The sequence below is a fragment of the Megalops cyprinoides genome, chromosome 4 (assembly GCF_013368585.1).
Source record: "Megalops cyprinoides isolate fMegCyp1 chromosome 4, fMegCyp1.pri, whole genome shotgun sequence".
In the NCBI taxonomy this organism is placed as follows: Eukaryota; Metazoa; Chordata; class Actinopteri; order Elopiformes; family Megalopidae; genus Megalops; species Megalops cyprinoides.
In genome coordinates this window covers 39,347,060-39,363,316 of record NC_050586.1, presented here as the reverse complement: position 1 = coordinate 39,363,316, position 16,257 = coordinate 39,347,060, and the positions used below count along the sequence as shown (strand labels likewise).

General features: G+C 41.6%; 1 protein-coding gene across 6 annotated transcripts in view; it reads left to right on the top strand.

Annotated features, from left to right (window-relative positions):
* The first annotated feature begins 12,582 nt into the window (after positions 1-12,582).
* dmxl1 (Dmx-like 1) overlaps positions 12,583-16,257 on the top strand; it is a 43,014-nt gene continuing 39,339 nt past the window's right edge. For 2 of the 6 annotated variants that reach the window (XM_036526573.1, XM_036526569.1), the window contains exons 1-3: positions 12,660-13,011; positions 13,966-14,227; positions 15,748-15,873. In XM_036526573.1, the coding sequence (XP_036382466.1) occupies positions 14,141-14,227; positions 15,748-15,873 (213 nt within the window). In that variant the 5' untranslated portion in view covers positions 12,660-13,011; positions 13,966-14,140. The other 4 variants (XM_036526570.1, XM_036526571.1, XM_036526572.1 and 1 more) reach the window with 4 other exon arrangements.

Genomic DNA, 16,257 nt, shown 5'->3' with positions numbered 1-16,257 from the left:
ATATACTTTAACATATTAACTATTATCATTAACGCCATTACTACATTTATTTAGCAGGGTGACAGAATATATGAAACCATATTGCTAATTTAAAGCAAATGCCATCCAAAATATAAAACTTATTTTATGCAGCTAGCTCAGAAAAACTCTAAACATTTACTGATGTTGGATAAAGTTGCACAATTAAATACTTCTATGCTAATAATCTACACCTTTCCCTTTACCCCTAAGGCATTCTTGGAAAATGTTGGATAGTCAGAAAACCTCTCCTTCAATGACATTTACTCTTCTGGGCACTAGAACAGTGCCTAGTCATTGTCTGAACGCACCACCCCTACCCCAGACCCCAGCCAAAAAGTCTCTTCAAGCTTCATTGAAGCAGAGACATTCTTTAATCCACAGCTAAAACTGCTGATGCCATTCTAATCACATGTAGACCTGCAGTTGATCTTTATAATCCACTTGTTATGGTAAATCACTGCATAGATTCCCTAGTATCCTGATACTGCAGGCCATTCAAGATGGTTGAAATGTCAAAACTTCACTTTCGAGATGAGTTAATTACTCTTACGAGCCAGACTTGCTTAGGTCAGCCTTTTGAACGAGCCTGACCTTCTCCACAGGTTGTCGACCTGTAATGGCAATGTGCTGCTGGCGCCCGCGGGTACGGGGGACCCAGCTCTGTGTATGTGCCCCGCTGCTTCGTGACTGAGAGATCACCTTGAGCCAGGCCTGCGACGTGCACGGAGGCTTGCGTCAGGGCATGAATAAATCAGGGCATCTGCAGAGCATCCCTATAATAAGGAGCGACAGTTTAAGAGCCCACAGTATGAGCCTTCTGTGGAAACCTGCCATATCACGGCCCCTGTCACAAATGGACCCCCTTGCAAAAAGCTTGCTTCGGTCGTCACGTTGCCAGCCACGCCCTGCCGCATCTTTCTACGTCACAGGTGCGGGACCACTGCCCCCCCAACTCCCACCCCACCGGCCGCATCCCGGACTGGGCCGGCCCAGTTGGATAGCTGTGTGTGTAAACCAGCTGATTTAATAACAACTGTGCACAGTCCCTGCTGAATAAATAATACTGCTGCCAGCACTAACACACGATAGTGCTCATTAATTTTTCAGCCCGTGCATTCCACTTACTTACTATGTGCATGTGGCGCAAGTGTTTTCCACCAATTCAACTCCTACATTTTTCATGCTTTGAATTTCCTATTTGAGCCATTCATCTTTTCTGAGTGCTGCGGAGTGCCCATTTTTTGTGGCTTCACCTCAGAGCCCGCTCGACCCCCGCGCCGAGCGAGCGGTGAGATCGCCGGCCTCTGTCTCGGCTCCCGCTCAGGACGCCGTGCTCGGATCGCGGTGATCTCACGGCGGCTCGCACACCACAGATCACATCGCGAATGCCCAGGAGTGACGAGCCACCCGGTACACAACCGCCAGATCGGGCGGCACGCAAAGCACGACACCGACCAGGACAGCAGCGTATAGAACTGCAGCGCGCAGCAGGGTGCACAGCAGCGTGTGAACAGCGCGCACCCGAGAAAACACTCATCAATACACATAACCTCAATTAATGCTACTTGCAGTATTCAGATAGGAATTCACAGACCACAAGGGTAACAGAGTGGAATAGTAATTATGGCACATGGCGCATTTACATTTACATTTTGTCATTTAGCAGATGTTGTTATCACGGGCGACTTACAAAGAAAGAGAACCAGGCGCATCTAATAAAGTTGCACAATGTAAGTTGCTTATTAAAAGACCCCATACATTGTGGATGTTCAGTATGTATAGAAAACAGATACAGTCATTCAGAAGGAAATGTTTTTGTTTCCAGATCAGGGATATTTCACATTCAGGTTCATCTGCAGATAGAGTTGCAATTTTCCAGTTCAATTTCATGCATTTTAGGCATAAATTAATTCTGAACCAGCCAGAGGAAACAAAATATCACTTGACACTGGTTTGCTATATGGATTCACAAATATACAGTGGGTGTAGGCATGTGTTTAGGCAAATAACATGATGTCTGTGCAATAATTTGTCCTGTTTTGGTTGTGCTCTGTGCAGAATTACATGCAGATTCCTCCCCCTCTTCCTCTTTGGGGCCATTTCCAAAGTCATTTGCAAATGTAAACACCTAATAATACCACACAAGTATCATGTTGTAGGAACAGACAAACATGTATGAAGATCGTTCTTCACAACTCCGTCTGTATTAAATCTAGATAGCCTGTTATCTTCTGTGAAACATTTTTAATCATTTTACATCAACCCAAAGAGCAGACAGTAATGTGTTAAAATGATGATCTGCTAATACGAACTGAAAATGTCATGGCATTTTCTGCAGGCTAGATTTCAGGAGCCATTCCAGCTGTTAATTTCTGAGGCCCTAGCAATGTAATTGGCCAGGTTCTTATCTTATGGTTTTCTACAGTTACTAAAACACATGTATTTGCAACTTCTGGTATGTTTTCCAAAACTTTTCACACAAAAAAACCAAAATCTAATTCTTGTATTGTAAGCCTCAAGGACATTCAAAACCTTAATTTAGTTTTGGATTTATATAATGCACCTTGATGAATCTACTACCTGTTCTTGTATCAGAATATCAACTTATATGAGGTTTGAACACAAATGATGTTATTTATTATAATCCAAGCAGACAACTGCTGCATCTTTGTTGAATTACAGTTACGCATGTAACAATAATCCCCTGTGAGGAGACAATGCCACAAATATCTTTATATGGCCATCCAGGCCATGAATGTGTTTAGAGATGCAGACAAACAAGGGTGGATCTGTCATCCAACAAACTGTTATGAGGAAAATGGCCAAAGGGAATATTTTCTATGATGTGGAATACTTAAGATAAGGGTAGGTGGCCTGACATAACTACAGGCTGGGTAACCAGCAAATATATTATTCTATTTGAAGATAAAGGAGCTGATTTAGTCCTCTTTTTGAAAAAAATAGAAATAAATGAGCATACATGCTGCATATTTTTTTTTTCAGCAAAGCCCACCATAGTGGCATATTTTTTTATAGTTTCAAACCATGGGAAAAGCAACGCGTGAATGAGTTTGAACAATCTCAGTCGTTATTTCCAGTTATGCTTTGAGACAATAAGGTGCAATTAAGTGAATCAGGTCGTTAAGTGCCATCGAGGCACAGAAACCTGCTGGATCACTGCCTCTAGGATGAAGAGTAAGCATCTTAATCCAGTGAAACACTGATTTTGCATAAAATAAAAGACAAGATGGTGAACTAATTTTGTTAGTAGCATGTGACACCCTTTTATGTCCTTCTAGAACAGCAGAAAATGGAGGGGGTTTAAGTTCGGCAAGTCATACCTATAAGATATATTTCTTGTCATTACTCACCCTACAAGTCATTGTGACGTGCAAAGCATGCAAATATATTTTTTTCTGTCTGATTCTTTAAAAAATCCTGTTTAGGTGCCCTTGAAGTTGAGTATGAATTATGCTAGCATACAAAGAGCAGGCCCAGCAAATGACACAGTGTAATAGCAATGAGGTGAACAGCTCTGCAGAATGGTTGAATAGGCCCCTTAATAATGCAGCATTATACACATTCTGTAACCTGTCAATACAGCTGGATCTGGAGAAGTAAGTTTCTCCCTCATAAAGTCAGTGTCTGGCTAACAACTTTAACCCATGGCCCTGAGGACCAGTGCTCTGACCCCTGTACAGCATCTTTTTCAAAGAAGCACATGTTAAATTCATATGCCAGATTAATCAGATTGTCTGAATTAAATGAATTTAAAATTAGTTTCCAACCCGAACATGCTTTTAAAGTAAACTATTTTTGTGGTAAATAGCCTCCGAGACTTGTTTGCACTCCTGTGCTGCATGTCTGATTTGTATTACAAATAAAATTTTAGCTATGAGAAATTACCAAATGAAGTATTTTTGCATGAAAATCACAGTGCCAGTGGTGCCCCCAACAGACCCAGGAAGAATAAATGAAGCAAGATAAATTAAAAGGGATAAGGCTGAGGATATAACCTTAAGGTGGAACATAGGCATGCAATAGCTGCTAACCTGAAACCCAGCCAGCAATAACTAAAACAAGAAACTGAAAGTCTGAATTATGCTTTAGTAGAAGAGTACAAAACAATGGAAAGCACTTTCATCTAATTATGTAAACATATAATTAAGTCAGATAATGACATTTATAGGATACCCTTAATCAAAAAAGCATGATATTTTTTCACACATTGCATTAAAAATTTGCTGAACTGGAAATTGCAAATTGAACCAAAGCTGATTAAATGAAAAGTCTTGATACAGTTACGTTTAATAGAAGGCAAACATCAAACAAGGCAGCTTTGAATTATTTAAGGAAAGCAAACAATGAAACAACAGTCAAATATATTATAGTTGGTTTGGGTGTGTTTGTGTGTGTGTGTGTGTGTGTGTGTGTGGGGGGGGGGGGGGGGGTGTGTGTGTGTGTGTGTGTGTGTGTGTGTGTGTGTGTGTGTGTGTGTGTGTAAAAAAAGCTATGTAGTAAAAATTTATTTTTTGAGTTCCAAGGACTTACCCAGGAATCGGCACACAGCGTTGCGGTTCTCCCTGGAAATGACTAAATATGCTCAAAGTATGTTCTCATTAATTGATCAAAGAGCTACTGAACCCACAATCCAGTTCATTGTTTGCAGTGGCTGAGTAGCTTAATATTGAGAGATGGGTAAAAGCTCTCATTAAATCCAACCATATTGCTTTCATTTTTCCAGCAACTGCATTGCAACGTGGTCATGCAGAGGTACTGCCGAATTTCCTGCAGTGACAGTTGTGTGGCCTTAGATGCCGCTTTTTACATTTTTTTTTTATGATTGTGTGGGTTATTAAACAAAAATAAACCTGTGCGACATGGCAGAAAAGAGAACTTGTCATGAATGACAAATTGCACAAAAGATAAGAAAGATAACAATAAAGTCACACAGTCAAAGCTGTCAAGATCCACTCTGGAAAGAGAACAATATGATATTAAAGTTCAGAGCTCACAAACCTGCAATGTACAGGAAATTGTCATGTAAGACAGCTACCATTTCATTCTTTGACAGGGCTGCCTAGATTGCACAGTCCAGCCGAGTGGAACATGACTCCTTGAACCCCTATTCGCTGCCGCACTACATAAATAAATGGCTATGCCATGTGCTGCTGGAATAACATTTTCATCCGATTGGCGATGACACCCTCTCTCCTTACTTGCTTATTTTAATAACTGATCGACTGGGTGTTCTATATTTTCATCTGAGATTTTCTTGATGGTGTGGTAGTTTGTCTTGCCAAATAAACTGGATAAAAGCAAATGAAGCAAAGAACATATATGGCAATCTGTGCTAGGAAGAAAGGTAAACAGATACTTTGAAATCCCTCTTATTCATTCTAAACCAGCTTCCAGATATTTTATGCAGGCGGTACAGCTCCTTGGTGAGTGGTTGTCAGAGTGACTTCTGATTTAAACGGTTACAAAATGTAGAAATATTCAGCTCCACTCATTAAACTTCCTTCCTACCAAGGCTTTGCATTTATCAAGGGCAAGACAGGCAAGCAGATAAGGACCAGCGCAAAGCACTTGAGTCTCCTGAAGGAAAATGCTAAGTCAATACATACTCACATAAATAAATCAATACAAAAAAAAAAAAAAACATTAAAACATCATTATATATACATATGTCATTGAGGATGTATCGTGTTTCTGTCTTTGTGATGCAAGTTTGAAGCCAGGGGTATAAAACAATGAAATAAGGAACCCGGCGAGCTCATCGAAAAGCTTGTTTGTACCGCTCCTAGAGAAAGGCCTACTGTCAGCACTGCAATTATTTCTGGTATACAGAGTGCAATGTTGGGTAGCTGCCACTGTCAAGGTTACTGACTGAATCAGGTCATTGACTGGCTCCTTATTTATGTATCAATATTTCACAAAATAGAGCCCAGACCTGGAGGCAGTGGAGCAGCACGCTGCGTCTGCTCTTCCCCACCACATGACAGCCCAGTTTGCTTAGTGGCATCATTTTCATCTCCAGTTTGCAATAGCTGCCTATACCTGGAAATACTCAGCTGGGATTATTCCTTTTCAGTCATGCATCGATTGACACATGGCTCAGAGCTAGCCATTAATAAATACTGCTGTCTCAAGGAAGAAGCGCTTTTGTTCCTGCGTGTGTAACAGGTAACATGTCCCTGACAGTGGACTAAAATAAGCCTCTAACTGCACGGTAAGGCAGAGAAGCCCTGGGTCCCCGAGCGCTCCTCCGCGGGAGGGAGAAAGTTCTGATGTCAGCAGAACGCCAGCAGGTGATGGAGGAGAAATGGGGGGCCGGGCGTGGGCCGGCCGACCTGCGCTGACCTCTTCCCGTAGGACGCTGGGAAGCGCTGAAGGAAGTGGATGAGGTTAATGTGCTGGGATATCCTGCCGCTCCCCGATCCTCTCCCCCTCTGTCCCTCCATCCCCGCCTCCCCCGTGATCGTTCCCACAGCCCCGGTCACCTCTGCAGGATGCTGCATGGCGCACTCGCGCGTAGATGGCCCCACTGTGTGTGTGTGCGTGTGTGTGCGTGTGTGTGTGTGTGTGTGTGAGTGTGTGTGAGTGTGTGCGGGGGGAGGTGTTGGCGCGGTTGCCATCTCTGAGGCCTCTGAGGCCTCTGAGGCTGTGGGCTGACGGAGGGGAAGGAATGACATGCAAGCCAGAGAGCGGAGGAAGAGCCGCCGCTACCTGCCAGCAAAACAACAGCTGGACCAATAATTAGGGCTGCTCAGGTCGGTCCCTAAGCCGCGCACTTTAAGCTGGTGTGAACGCAGAGCTTAGAGCCGCGCGGGGCACGCCTTAACACGGCTGCCCTCGAAGGCTATGAGGGCCTTCTTTACATTGTGATGAACCAGCATTCTTTAAGATTTATCAGCCTACCAGATTGGCCCTGTGTTTCATGGCAACACGGCCAGTTCGCTTCCCAGATGGAATGGAGTTTTGCGTGTTTTAATATGTTGCTCATGTCCTTTGCTGCTTGTTGTGTAATCCTTTCATAGATCTTTTGCAGTTAACCACTTGTGACAGTGTTCAAAAGCTCGCCAGCAACCGTGGATGGCAACAAGGCAGCTTCCGATGTGTTCTGGCACTGCCCATTTGCAGCTTATCCTATAATTATGGCTTGAAAGCAGAGTGCCAACGGATATCACAATTACTCCTTTTCAAGAGAGGATATAATAACACTGTAAGAAAAGTGTTCCGAGGAGGAAATCATGAAAAACATATGGATTACAAGAAATGTATATGTATATAAAATGAATCTATTCAGACAGTTGTCTGTGCGTGCCCTGGTTGGAACTTAATTAAATCTTGACTAACCCCCCCCCTGCCCCCAAATTCTCCCCTAGCCCCTTCTCTCAACTACAAAAGGGAGGAGTCAGCGAAATGTCAGTGCTGCTGACGAAGCCAGGGAACACCTGTAGAAGCTTTTAAACCATTCAGCCGCAATGGTGAACGGTTTAATGCTTCAATACTGCCCCCTTGTGTGTGTTGCATTACACTGTTTATTTGCCCAGCGAACGCCCTCTTCCAGCACAACTCAGAATGCCTATAATATTTTACAAAGGCTGCAACCCATATACAATGCCTTTTTAAAGGAGAAAATGGGCTTCTACTCTCTTTTCTACTTGGTCATTTTGAAGACGCCCTCACCCAGTGTGGTTAACAGTATATCATTATTCTATACTATCATTACATTACATTATTATGATAATAACAAAAACCTGAGTGCAAAGACAGACAACCAAACATAAATATCAAAAATGAAACTTTAGGAAAGTAGGTCCACAAATATATGCTGCTACTCCACTGCACAACATCACAGTCATAAACATATCATAAATAAATAGGTGCATACATAAAGCCTATGCCCCCAACAGTGGACTCTTAACAGTCGCTGTGTCTGTGGGTCTTTGTCTCTGTTGTAAAGCACTTTGCTCAAGGCTATAAGCCGGGCCTAACTGCCCGTTCACTGCTCTACCGCTAGGCAGCATAAAACTGTGGCAGAGCCCTGTCTGACTCCAAATAACTCAGACGTCTCGGAAGGACCATAAACACTGTGCAGGGAAGATGACATAAAAACTACCAGCCAGGAGATCCAGGAAATTCAGGTCACCGCTATCTTGTTTTGTTTTCAGCGTTATCACGCTATTCTAATTTTGGGGTGAGTGGGCTGTTCACAAATTTAGAAATGACTGCAGTATAGTCACATATTTTCTGTTATCTTATCCATGAATCTTACTTATTTTTGTTATTTCTGCGTGGATGACAGAATATGTGCAGCATTTATAAAGACTTGCCCACAGGCGAAATTTAACACACAGACGATATTAAATGCCTAGATGGTAGATTTAATTGTTGAGTGTTATTCAGTGGAACAGAGAGGTATATACTGTGAGCATTAAAGAATGTCGATTTGTCAGCTAATATATATTTGTATATTGTAGACATTAATCACTTTAAATGCAAGAAGAATTAGGGGAAATTCCATTTTCCACACAATCTGTTACGTACACATAGTGCTGAACATAACATGGCAGTCAGGGCCTCACAGAATGTTTTACAGTATTAATCACATTGAAAGACAAATTGAAAGCTTAGGTGATAATGGAGGTGGCAAATTAATAAAAAATTTCTTGCCATATAAATGCAACAGATGTGCAGAGAATTCAGATTTTGACATAATGTTATGCAAACACACATACTACCAAACATTTGATGGATGTCATAGCCTGAGAATATGTTTTACAGTATGCTATAGAGACAAATCCCAGGCCTGACCCTCTGACACACCGCACTCGAGGCAGGCGGCTTCCAGAAATCTCCCTTTATCCATTTCCAGTGCACATTCACACACACACACACACACACACACACACACGCCCAAAACACAAAGAGCTGCTATGACGCTGCTGTCAGGAGGCGATGTGACATATTTCCAGGAGGGGAGGAGGAAGAGACTGTGTGCTTTTTAGAGCAATGCAATATTTAGTGTGTGGCATAAACTGCATCTTTAATAGCTCTGTGACCTAGTTCCGCAGAACACTGTAAACTGTTTTCACCAACTGTCATCGCAAAAAATGTCCTTAAACCATCTTAATGTCAATGACATGTAAGCCTTTTAATTATTCACGGGGAGCCTGTCCGTCCTACTTATCTCCGCACCACTTAATTGAGCTTGAAATGCCCTTCCTGTGTTTTCCCTGTGTCGAGCGTGACGACTGAAGGCCATCGCCATTGCAGACGTTGTAGGATAATTAACGAAGGGGGTTGTTGACCAAAGACCCCTGCCAAAACACAAGCTGCAATCACATGAGCGCTCAGCCTGCAGAGCCCACAGCCCGGGGAGCGGGGCATCAAACGCAATTAAGGGAACGTCTCTGACCCTGAGCAGGTGACCTGTACATACTAGTGAGTCCCAGCTCCGCGCCAACAAACTTTTCCCTGAGATATGGAGCACATCTGACACCCCACCAGAGCCAGGCCAGTCGGACATTCTGTGTGATGTCACGGACCTCACGGTAGTATTGAGTTTGCTGAATATTTCATGATAAAACCAGCAAAAGCCTTAACCTCGAAGGAAACAGTCAGGGACATTTTCATAGAATGCTGTTCTGCAGTGTAGTCCCTGATCTCAGCTCCAATTTATATTTTAAGCACAGTTGTTTACCTTTTCCTGTATAAATTTTCTATAATTAAAATGGTATTCATTAAGTAGCCCACAAAGGGGAAAAAGATAAGGAAACTCAGTAATACCAGTGGGGCACATTTCAGATTCTAAAAAGGGGAGAAAAAAGAATTAATTTGGCACAGATATGCATGCAGAAATGCATATAAAACCACAAACACATACATAAATGCACAAACACACTCTCTCTCTCTCTCTATCTCTCTCTCTCACACACACACACACACACACACACACACTTAATTAGTCTGAGTATTTAGACTAAAACTAGGATTGGCCTAATTGGCCTTATTTGTCATTAGCCCTTACGTGTATTTTTTACATACATTCCAGGCAATAGCACATTGTATACCATAGGCTTTATATTTATCATTGTGGGCAATTCTCTTTTCATTATTAACACAGTAGAAACATGCCCCCAGGCCTTGCTAATACAACATTCAGAGAAGCAATGGCACACACCCTCACCTACTCCATCTTGCCTTCCTGCCAATCAGGAGAAATGGGAACATTATAAAAATGGCATCATCGACAGCCATGACAGGTTTTTAGCCTGCCATCTCTACAAGTGCCATGCATTAGATTGTTTCAGCAACCATGTCTGCAGCTTCTCAGTGTTAAAGGGCACCCAATGAACAGAACTTCAAAATGCTTCAACCTGTATTTTTAAATCAGAGAAAGCAAATGCAGATCTGTTTCCTCAAAAGCACTGCCTGTTGCCTGGCAGTCCAGAAAAAAAGGTCCACTGGTCAAAACGTTAACAGATGGAACTTCTACAGTGGTGTCCAGGACATCACAAATGGGCAAGAGTCCATTTTTGCCACATTGACAATTGTCTGACAATTTTTATTTATTTCATATGTTTAAATATATTGTTGTATTATTTTAAAAGTACATCATTTTGTTTTCATGGACACTGCATTGGCCAGCACCACCACACTCCATTCACCAACCTGAACGACCCTTTCACCAAGAATTTTAATACTTGTTCTGATCAGATTAAGGCTGTTGTTTGAAAGCCAAAAAAACTGAATATCAAAATGGATACCAACTATCATGTTTCATGCTTTTACAGTTGCTTTATACCTCTGCCTTTATAAGACTGGCATTACTGTATTTAGGAAGATATAGATCCTGCATTCATTTTCCATCAACATCTGTAAAAGTATGGAACAAAATATGTCAGTTATGATTGCACCTTAACAGGATTCCAAAACTCTTTTCCTCTTGAATAGCATAGCATATAGGCTCTGGAGTATTATAAAAACATACTTACAACAGATAATAATTGACACCCTATCTTGTATTATTTGTGAAAATTGCATTTAGAGTAAAAAACGCTTTGCGTTTTGAAAATGGGAGAAATGATTCGTATTACCATTCAATGAAGCCTGGATATGTGTGTAAATACTTTAGTAAATACTTTATTGGATGTACTCATATGTGCAAAGCCACAGCTGTAATAATTTGGTATTTTCCTAACCCTGACCATTGAGAGAATATAATCTTCTCTTCTTTCATGCCTATGCTGGCAATTTACTTTAGAACAGGAGATTACATTAGGATCCCTCCTAATATGATGAATAGTCATCTTTAGACAGTCATCTCTGTTCATTACAGATCGTACACACAAAATGATTTTCCATTTTGACTTATTAAACGGTTCTTCATCATTGACAGTGATTTGTCGAACAATTAGCCTGTTTATGGTGAAATACTCATAAACTGTATATAATGGTTAGCACAAACACAGATTTTTCCTAAAGCACTGATATGGCATTTTCACATTGCGAAAAAGCTCCAGTCCCACAGTTCCAGCTGCTGTGATCAAAGACTGTATGGAGTTACCAGGACTCACATGAGACAAAACACAAACAATTAAATAAACAAATATTTTCTTAAGCGTTTAGAAATGTTCACTTTTAAAAACAGCACAAATTTATACCTTAACCTGTATGGGTGAAGTGACTGTTGAACTGATTACAATAGCCAAGGTGTTTTTAAAGCAGATGTCAGATTTTGGAGTAGCATTGCAGCATTTATCATATCTGACCCATTTTGGGGGAATGTGAGCAATGCACGTGGCCTAAACAAAAACTCTTGTTGCTAACCACTGGTCTAAGTGCTAATACTGTGCAAAATTCTGACCAAGTCCATAGATCTTCAAATTATATGGATGGCTTAACTTATTCACTGTGCCCAAACACCATGCAGATCAATTAATGACACCCCCAAACACTCCAATGATTCTACAGGCTAACTGCTGTTGCAACCCGCAAACTCATTTTCCAGCTATTCACACAACATGTATTTGTGCCACAGCTGTCATGCTGCACCTGGGTAGAGCCGATCTAAGAATAGGCACCTTTTTGATATCACTGTATTTACATATTTTATTTCATTTATTTATTTAGCAGGGGATCACAGTATAAAATTATTCAGCTTGATGTTTGCTTGCTGTTTACTGAAGACTATTTCAGTGTGCAGCTTGGTCTGACATTCTGAGAATTCGGATAAATTCCGCATTATATTTGCGCAGCGTGGCACACAAGTTGCGCTTTTGGACAACCTCTGCACAGCGCTACGCAGTTACTCTGAATTTACGTGACGAACGTCATCCGGGCTTGACCAAACCGGAAGATGTTAAGAAGCTTGTCATGCATCAACGGGAAGTAATTTTGTGTTTTTTTCGCCTGCAGAATTGAGTGTTTGGGTAATAACATAGTTCTGATGAGTGTTTGAGACGTTAGAGGAAATCACAATGAAGATTTAAAATGAAAATAATGGCAATATAGGCAATGGTAAAGAGGGATGTAGGTGACGTCAGACTCCATGGGAAAGTGGTACCGTAGTTACCGGACTACAGTAACCACAGTGCATTGCTTCTCATACGGTATAACATACCCCCTACCAAACATGTACCTCTTAGTGTGTAATTATTTAACTGATCGATTCTTCGTATAATTATTCTTAAATATCTCTTAGCATGTGTTGACTTGAATGGTAAATAGCTGGCTAGCTTGAAAACGCGCCTTTTGTGCCTGACATCTTGTAGCAGCTAGATAACATTTAGCCTGCTGGCTAACAGGCTGGCAGTTCGTGTATCCGTGCAGAAATGTGATGGCATTAACTAGCTAGCCGAATCTTACAAGCTAGCTAACTTGCTGTATTGCAGTCGCTAGCTAGCTAGCAAATGTGCTACAAAGCTAACTAGCTAATCACGTCATATTTTAAAGACAAGGGGCATGGTCACACGGCGAAAAGTAAGTATATCAAACAAGTACCTAGCTAGTTACATAGGCTTGACATTAGCCGTTATATAGCTTACTGTAGAATGTTTACTTAGCGATCTTGGAACTAGCTAGCTAGCTTAGGATGCCTAACAACTAAGCAAGATAGTTTGCGAGCCAAGTAACTTTAACTAGTTGACGTTAGTTAATTAGGCCAAGTTGTTAATACAGCTAGCTTGCTATCCAGAAAATCTGAATATTAAGAGGAATTGATCGATCAATTTGCCAGGTAACGTTAACGTAGATAAGTTAGCTACCAAAGCACCAGGGACTGTGAATTCATCTCGGAATCATTTGGCCTATTCGATGGAATAATACGTGTCAGAATAGTTTTATTTTTACTTGTGTATGACAAACTACATCACGTGAGTCGATAGACAGAACTCGTTCAAGTAGCTATCCGGCTAATGCTTTGCCATAAACGCCGGTTTGTCTGTAGGCAAAGGCCGAACAGTCCACTTGGACAGACAGGCAAAACCTGTTATGTGGGCGAAAGTCATTTGCAGCTAACGTGTCTAGCCCTATTTGCCTAGCTATTTAGACACCATATATAATGTTAGATAACAGCTAACGTTAGCTATATTTCAGGGTGATATCACACATTTGAACTAGCTAGCTATTTGCCTAACCTTTGCTGTTGTCGCTTTGTAGTTAGCTGAATCGTGTGTGATGTAGCTAGTAAGCCAGCCAATTTGCTAGTTTAAGTCAACACGATAGCTAGCTAGTGTATCAAATTATATCAAGACGGGTAAGATTTGTTTTGTAGAGTAATCATTGTGGCTACAAATCTGCTTGGCTTGTAATCGTAAGGAGTACCAGGCTGTTGATCGTATGGTAGCCTGAATTTTGTTTAGGAAAATGAGTAAGCTTGATTGAATCGTAGTAGCTTGGTAGCTAACTGATGTTGTATTGGTTTTGAATTGTCAGAGGGTGAAGTCGGCAACATATCTCAGCCCCACCGCAACATATCTGCTGGATGTGCAGACGCCCAGTCAAAATCAAAATGTCATCACGTCGTCCTGTCCTGGCTGCATTTCCTCTAGTTTGAGGCCACGTTAAAAAAGGGAGGAGGGAGAGGGACGCCGGTACTGCATTCAGAGTCATGAATCTACATCAAGTCCTCACAGGAGCTGTCAACCCGGGAGATAACTGTTTCGCTGTAGGAAACATAAATGACGAGCCTTTCACGGTAAGGAAGTATATAGTATATCATTCCTTTTTAACTAATGGTTTGTGGATACAGTCCCGATTTGCGGTGACAGCTAATTGCAGTACTTAATTGGTCAATACGAACTAATTGTGGAATAAATTTCAGTATGAATTTAAATTTGGAACTACAGACTTGCACATTTGTCTGTGGGAATGGTCCACATACCTTTGTGTAATGCACACTGTTAACATGCAACATCCTTCCATCACCCTACAGTAAAGTCAGAACAGAGAATTCAATACTCTCAGCCTAGAGCTTCTCAGTGAGGATCAATGGCAGACTATTTTTGTGTATGCCCTCCCTTCTGTTGGCAAGGTAAAACATTGCCGATCCAGGCAGACATGACCTTTAGTTAACTCATGTATCCAACAATATGCCCTCTGTATTTGTCGATTGCTTTTCTTGCTGTGTTGCCTGACTGCACACATTATATTGCACGATGACTTTCCAAAGAAGTCCCCGTGTGTTTGTCTCGGGTATGCTGAACTAAGGTTCACCTTACAGTGGAAGTCGATCTTAGGTTATTGTCTAGACTTAAGTAAACATGCCTTATGCAGGTAGGTCTAGATCCTGGTCGTGACAAACTGTCAAACTTCATTCATTGTATAAGAAAACAATCATATTGTCTTATTTTTTAGTTTGCTTATTGGAAGATTTCAGATTGTGAAGCATGTAATTTCTCATTAACTGCTCATGTTACACTTCATCCTGCGAATAACATAGTAGTTTCTGTCGTTTTTATATTGGATGCTCTTATTTAGGGTGACTTGTACCCTTTTTCCATTTAACAGAAGGAACTGCCAGGTACTGGGCTGACAAGGCTTGGTTTGTTTTCCATTGCACTACCTGTGCTGTTAGTTTAATCCATAGCATGTTGATGGGAGGATATATTAGGTGTTGTAGACTCATAAGCAGGGGAAATATCTTATGGAGTTATCAAGCTTTTGTTTCCCTTACAAACATGAAATCCTAGTCAGCTGCATTCTGTGTAAACGTGTTTTCTGTCAATGTACACATCAGTCACGCCCAGGTTGCTAGAAGGAACAAGGGTGAAAGGTGTACATTTTTCAGGCCAGTTGGGTCATGTGTGCTAACTCGATGACTACATTGGTAGCCATACTTCATAGAACATTGACAGAAACCTCCCGTAAGAATTTTCGGCTTCCCAACAAATCTAGAGCTGACTGACACAACATCAGCATACACTTTACCAACGCTGCACCTTGCCTGCTTTTACCCAGACAGAAAAAAGGTTGTGGAGCTGGGATATCACAGTTCTAGTACGGCTCGGCAAAATCAATCCCACAGAAAACCGTAAAACCGAACATAGCGAGTCGGCTTCGTTTCCAGTGGAGATCTTGGCTCCAAGTGGAGAAGGGGTAAAATGCAGATGTAACGCCATTTGGCAAGCACAGATATTGGCAGGAGAATAATTAATGAATGCATAAGAAGTGACAGGAGTGTGTGGATATGTTCATTCACCCTGTATCCTGCTGTAGGCCTATGCGTCTGGCTGTGACATCGTGATCCTGGGCAGTGATTTTGAGAGGCTGCAGATCATTCCAGGGACGAAGCATGGTAATATCCAGGTGGGCTGTGTGGACTGCTCTCTGCAGGGGGGTCAGGTAAGAGACCACGTTACTGCTTCTCTTTTCATACCCTCTTGCTGGCAGTTGGTTTCCTCCATCTCCACAGTAGTCAGTAACATTCTTCTCGCTACAGTGCAGATCTGAAGGCATGAAACTCTGGCATGAAAGGATTTATTAGTCTGTGTTAGTAAGACTGATCTCTTGCAAGAGCTTTCTTTGATTAATCATTCCCTTTTGGGACTTAAATTTAGCTCTTTGGACTTAAGCATTTGTGGTAGCCATGTGAAGTCTGGCGTATTGTTAAAGCTCAAGAAAAATAGCAGAAAAATGTCTTGATCTGAGTGAGGACGATGTGATCAGAATGCTTTACCCCACTGAAAGGAGTGTAATTCTAAACAGCTCATTGACCTAAAAGCTTTT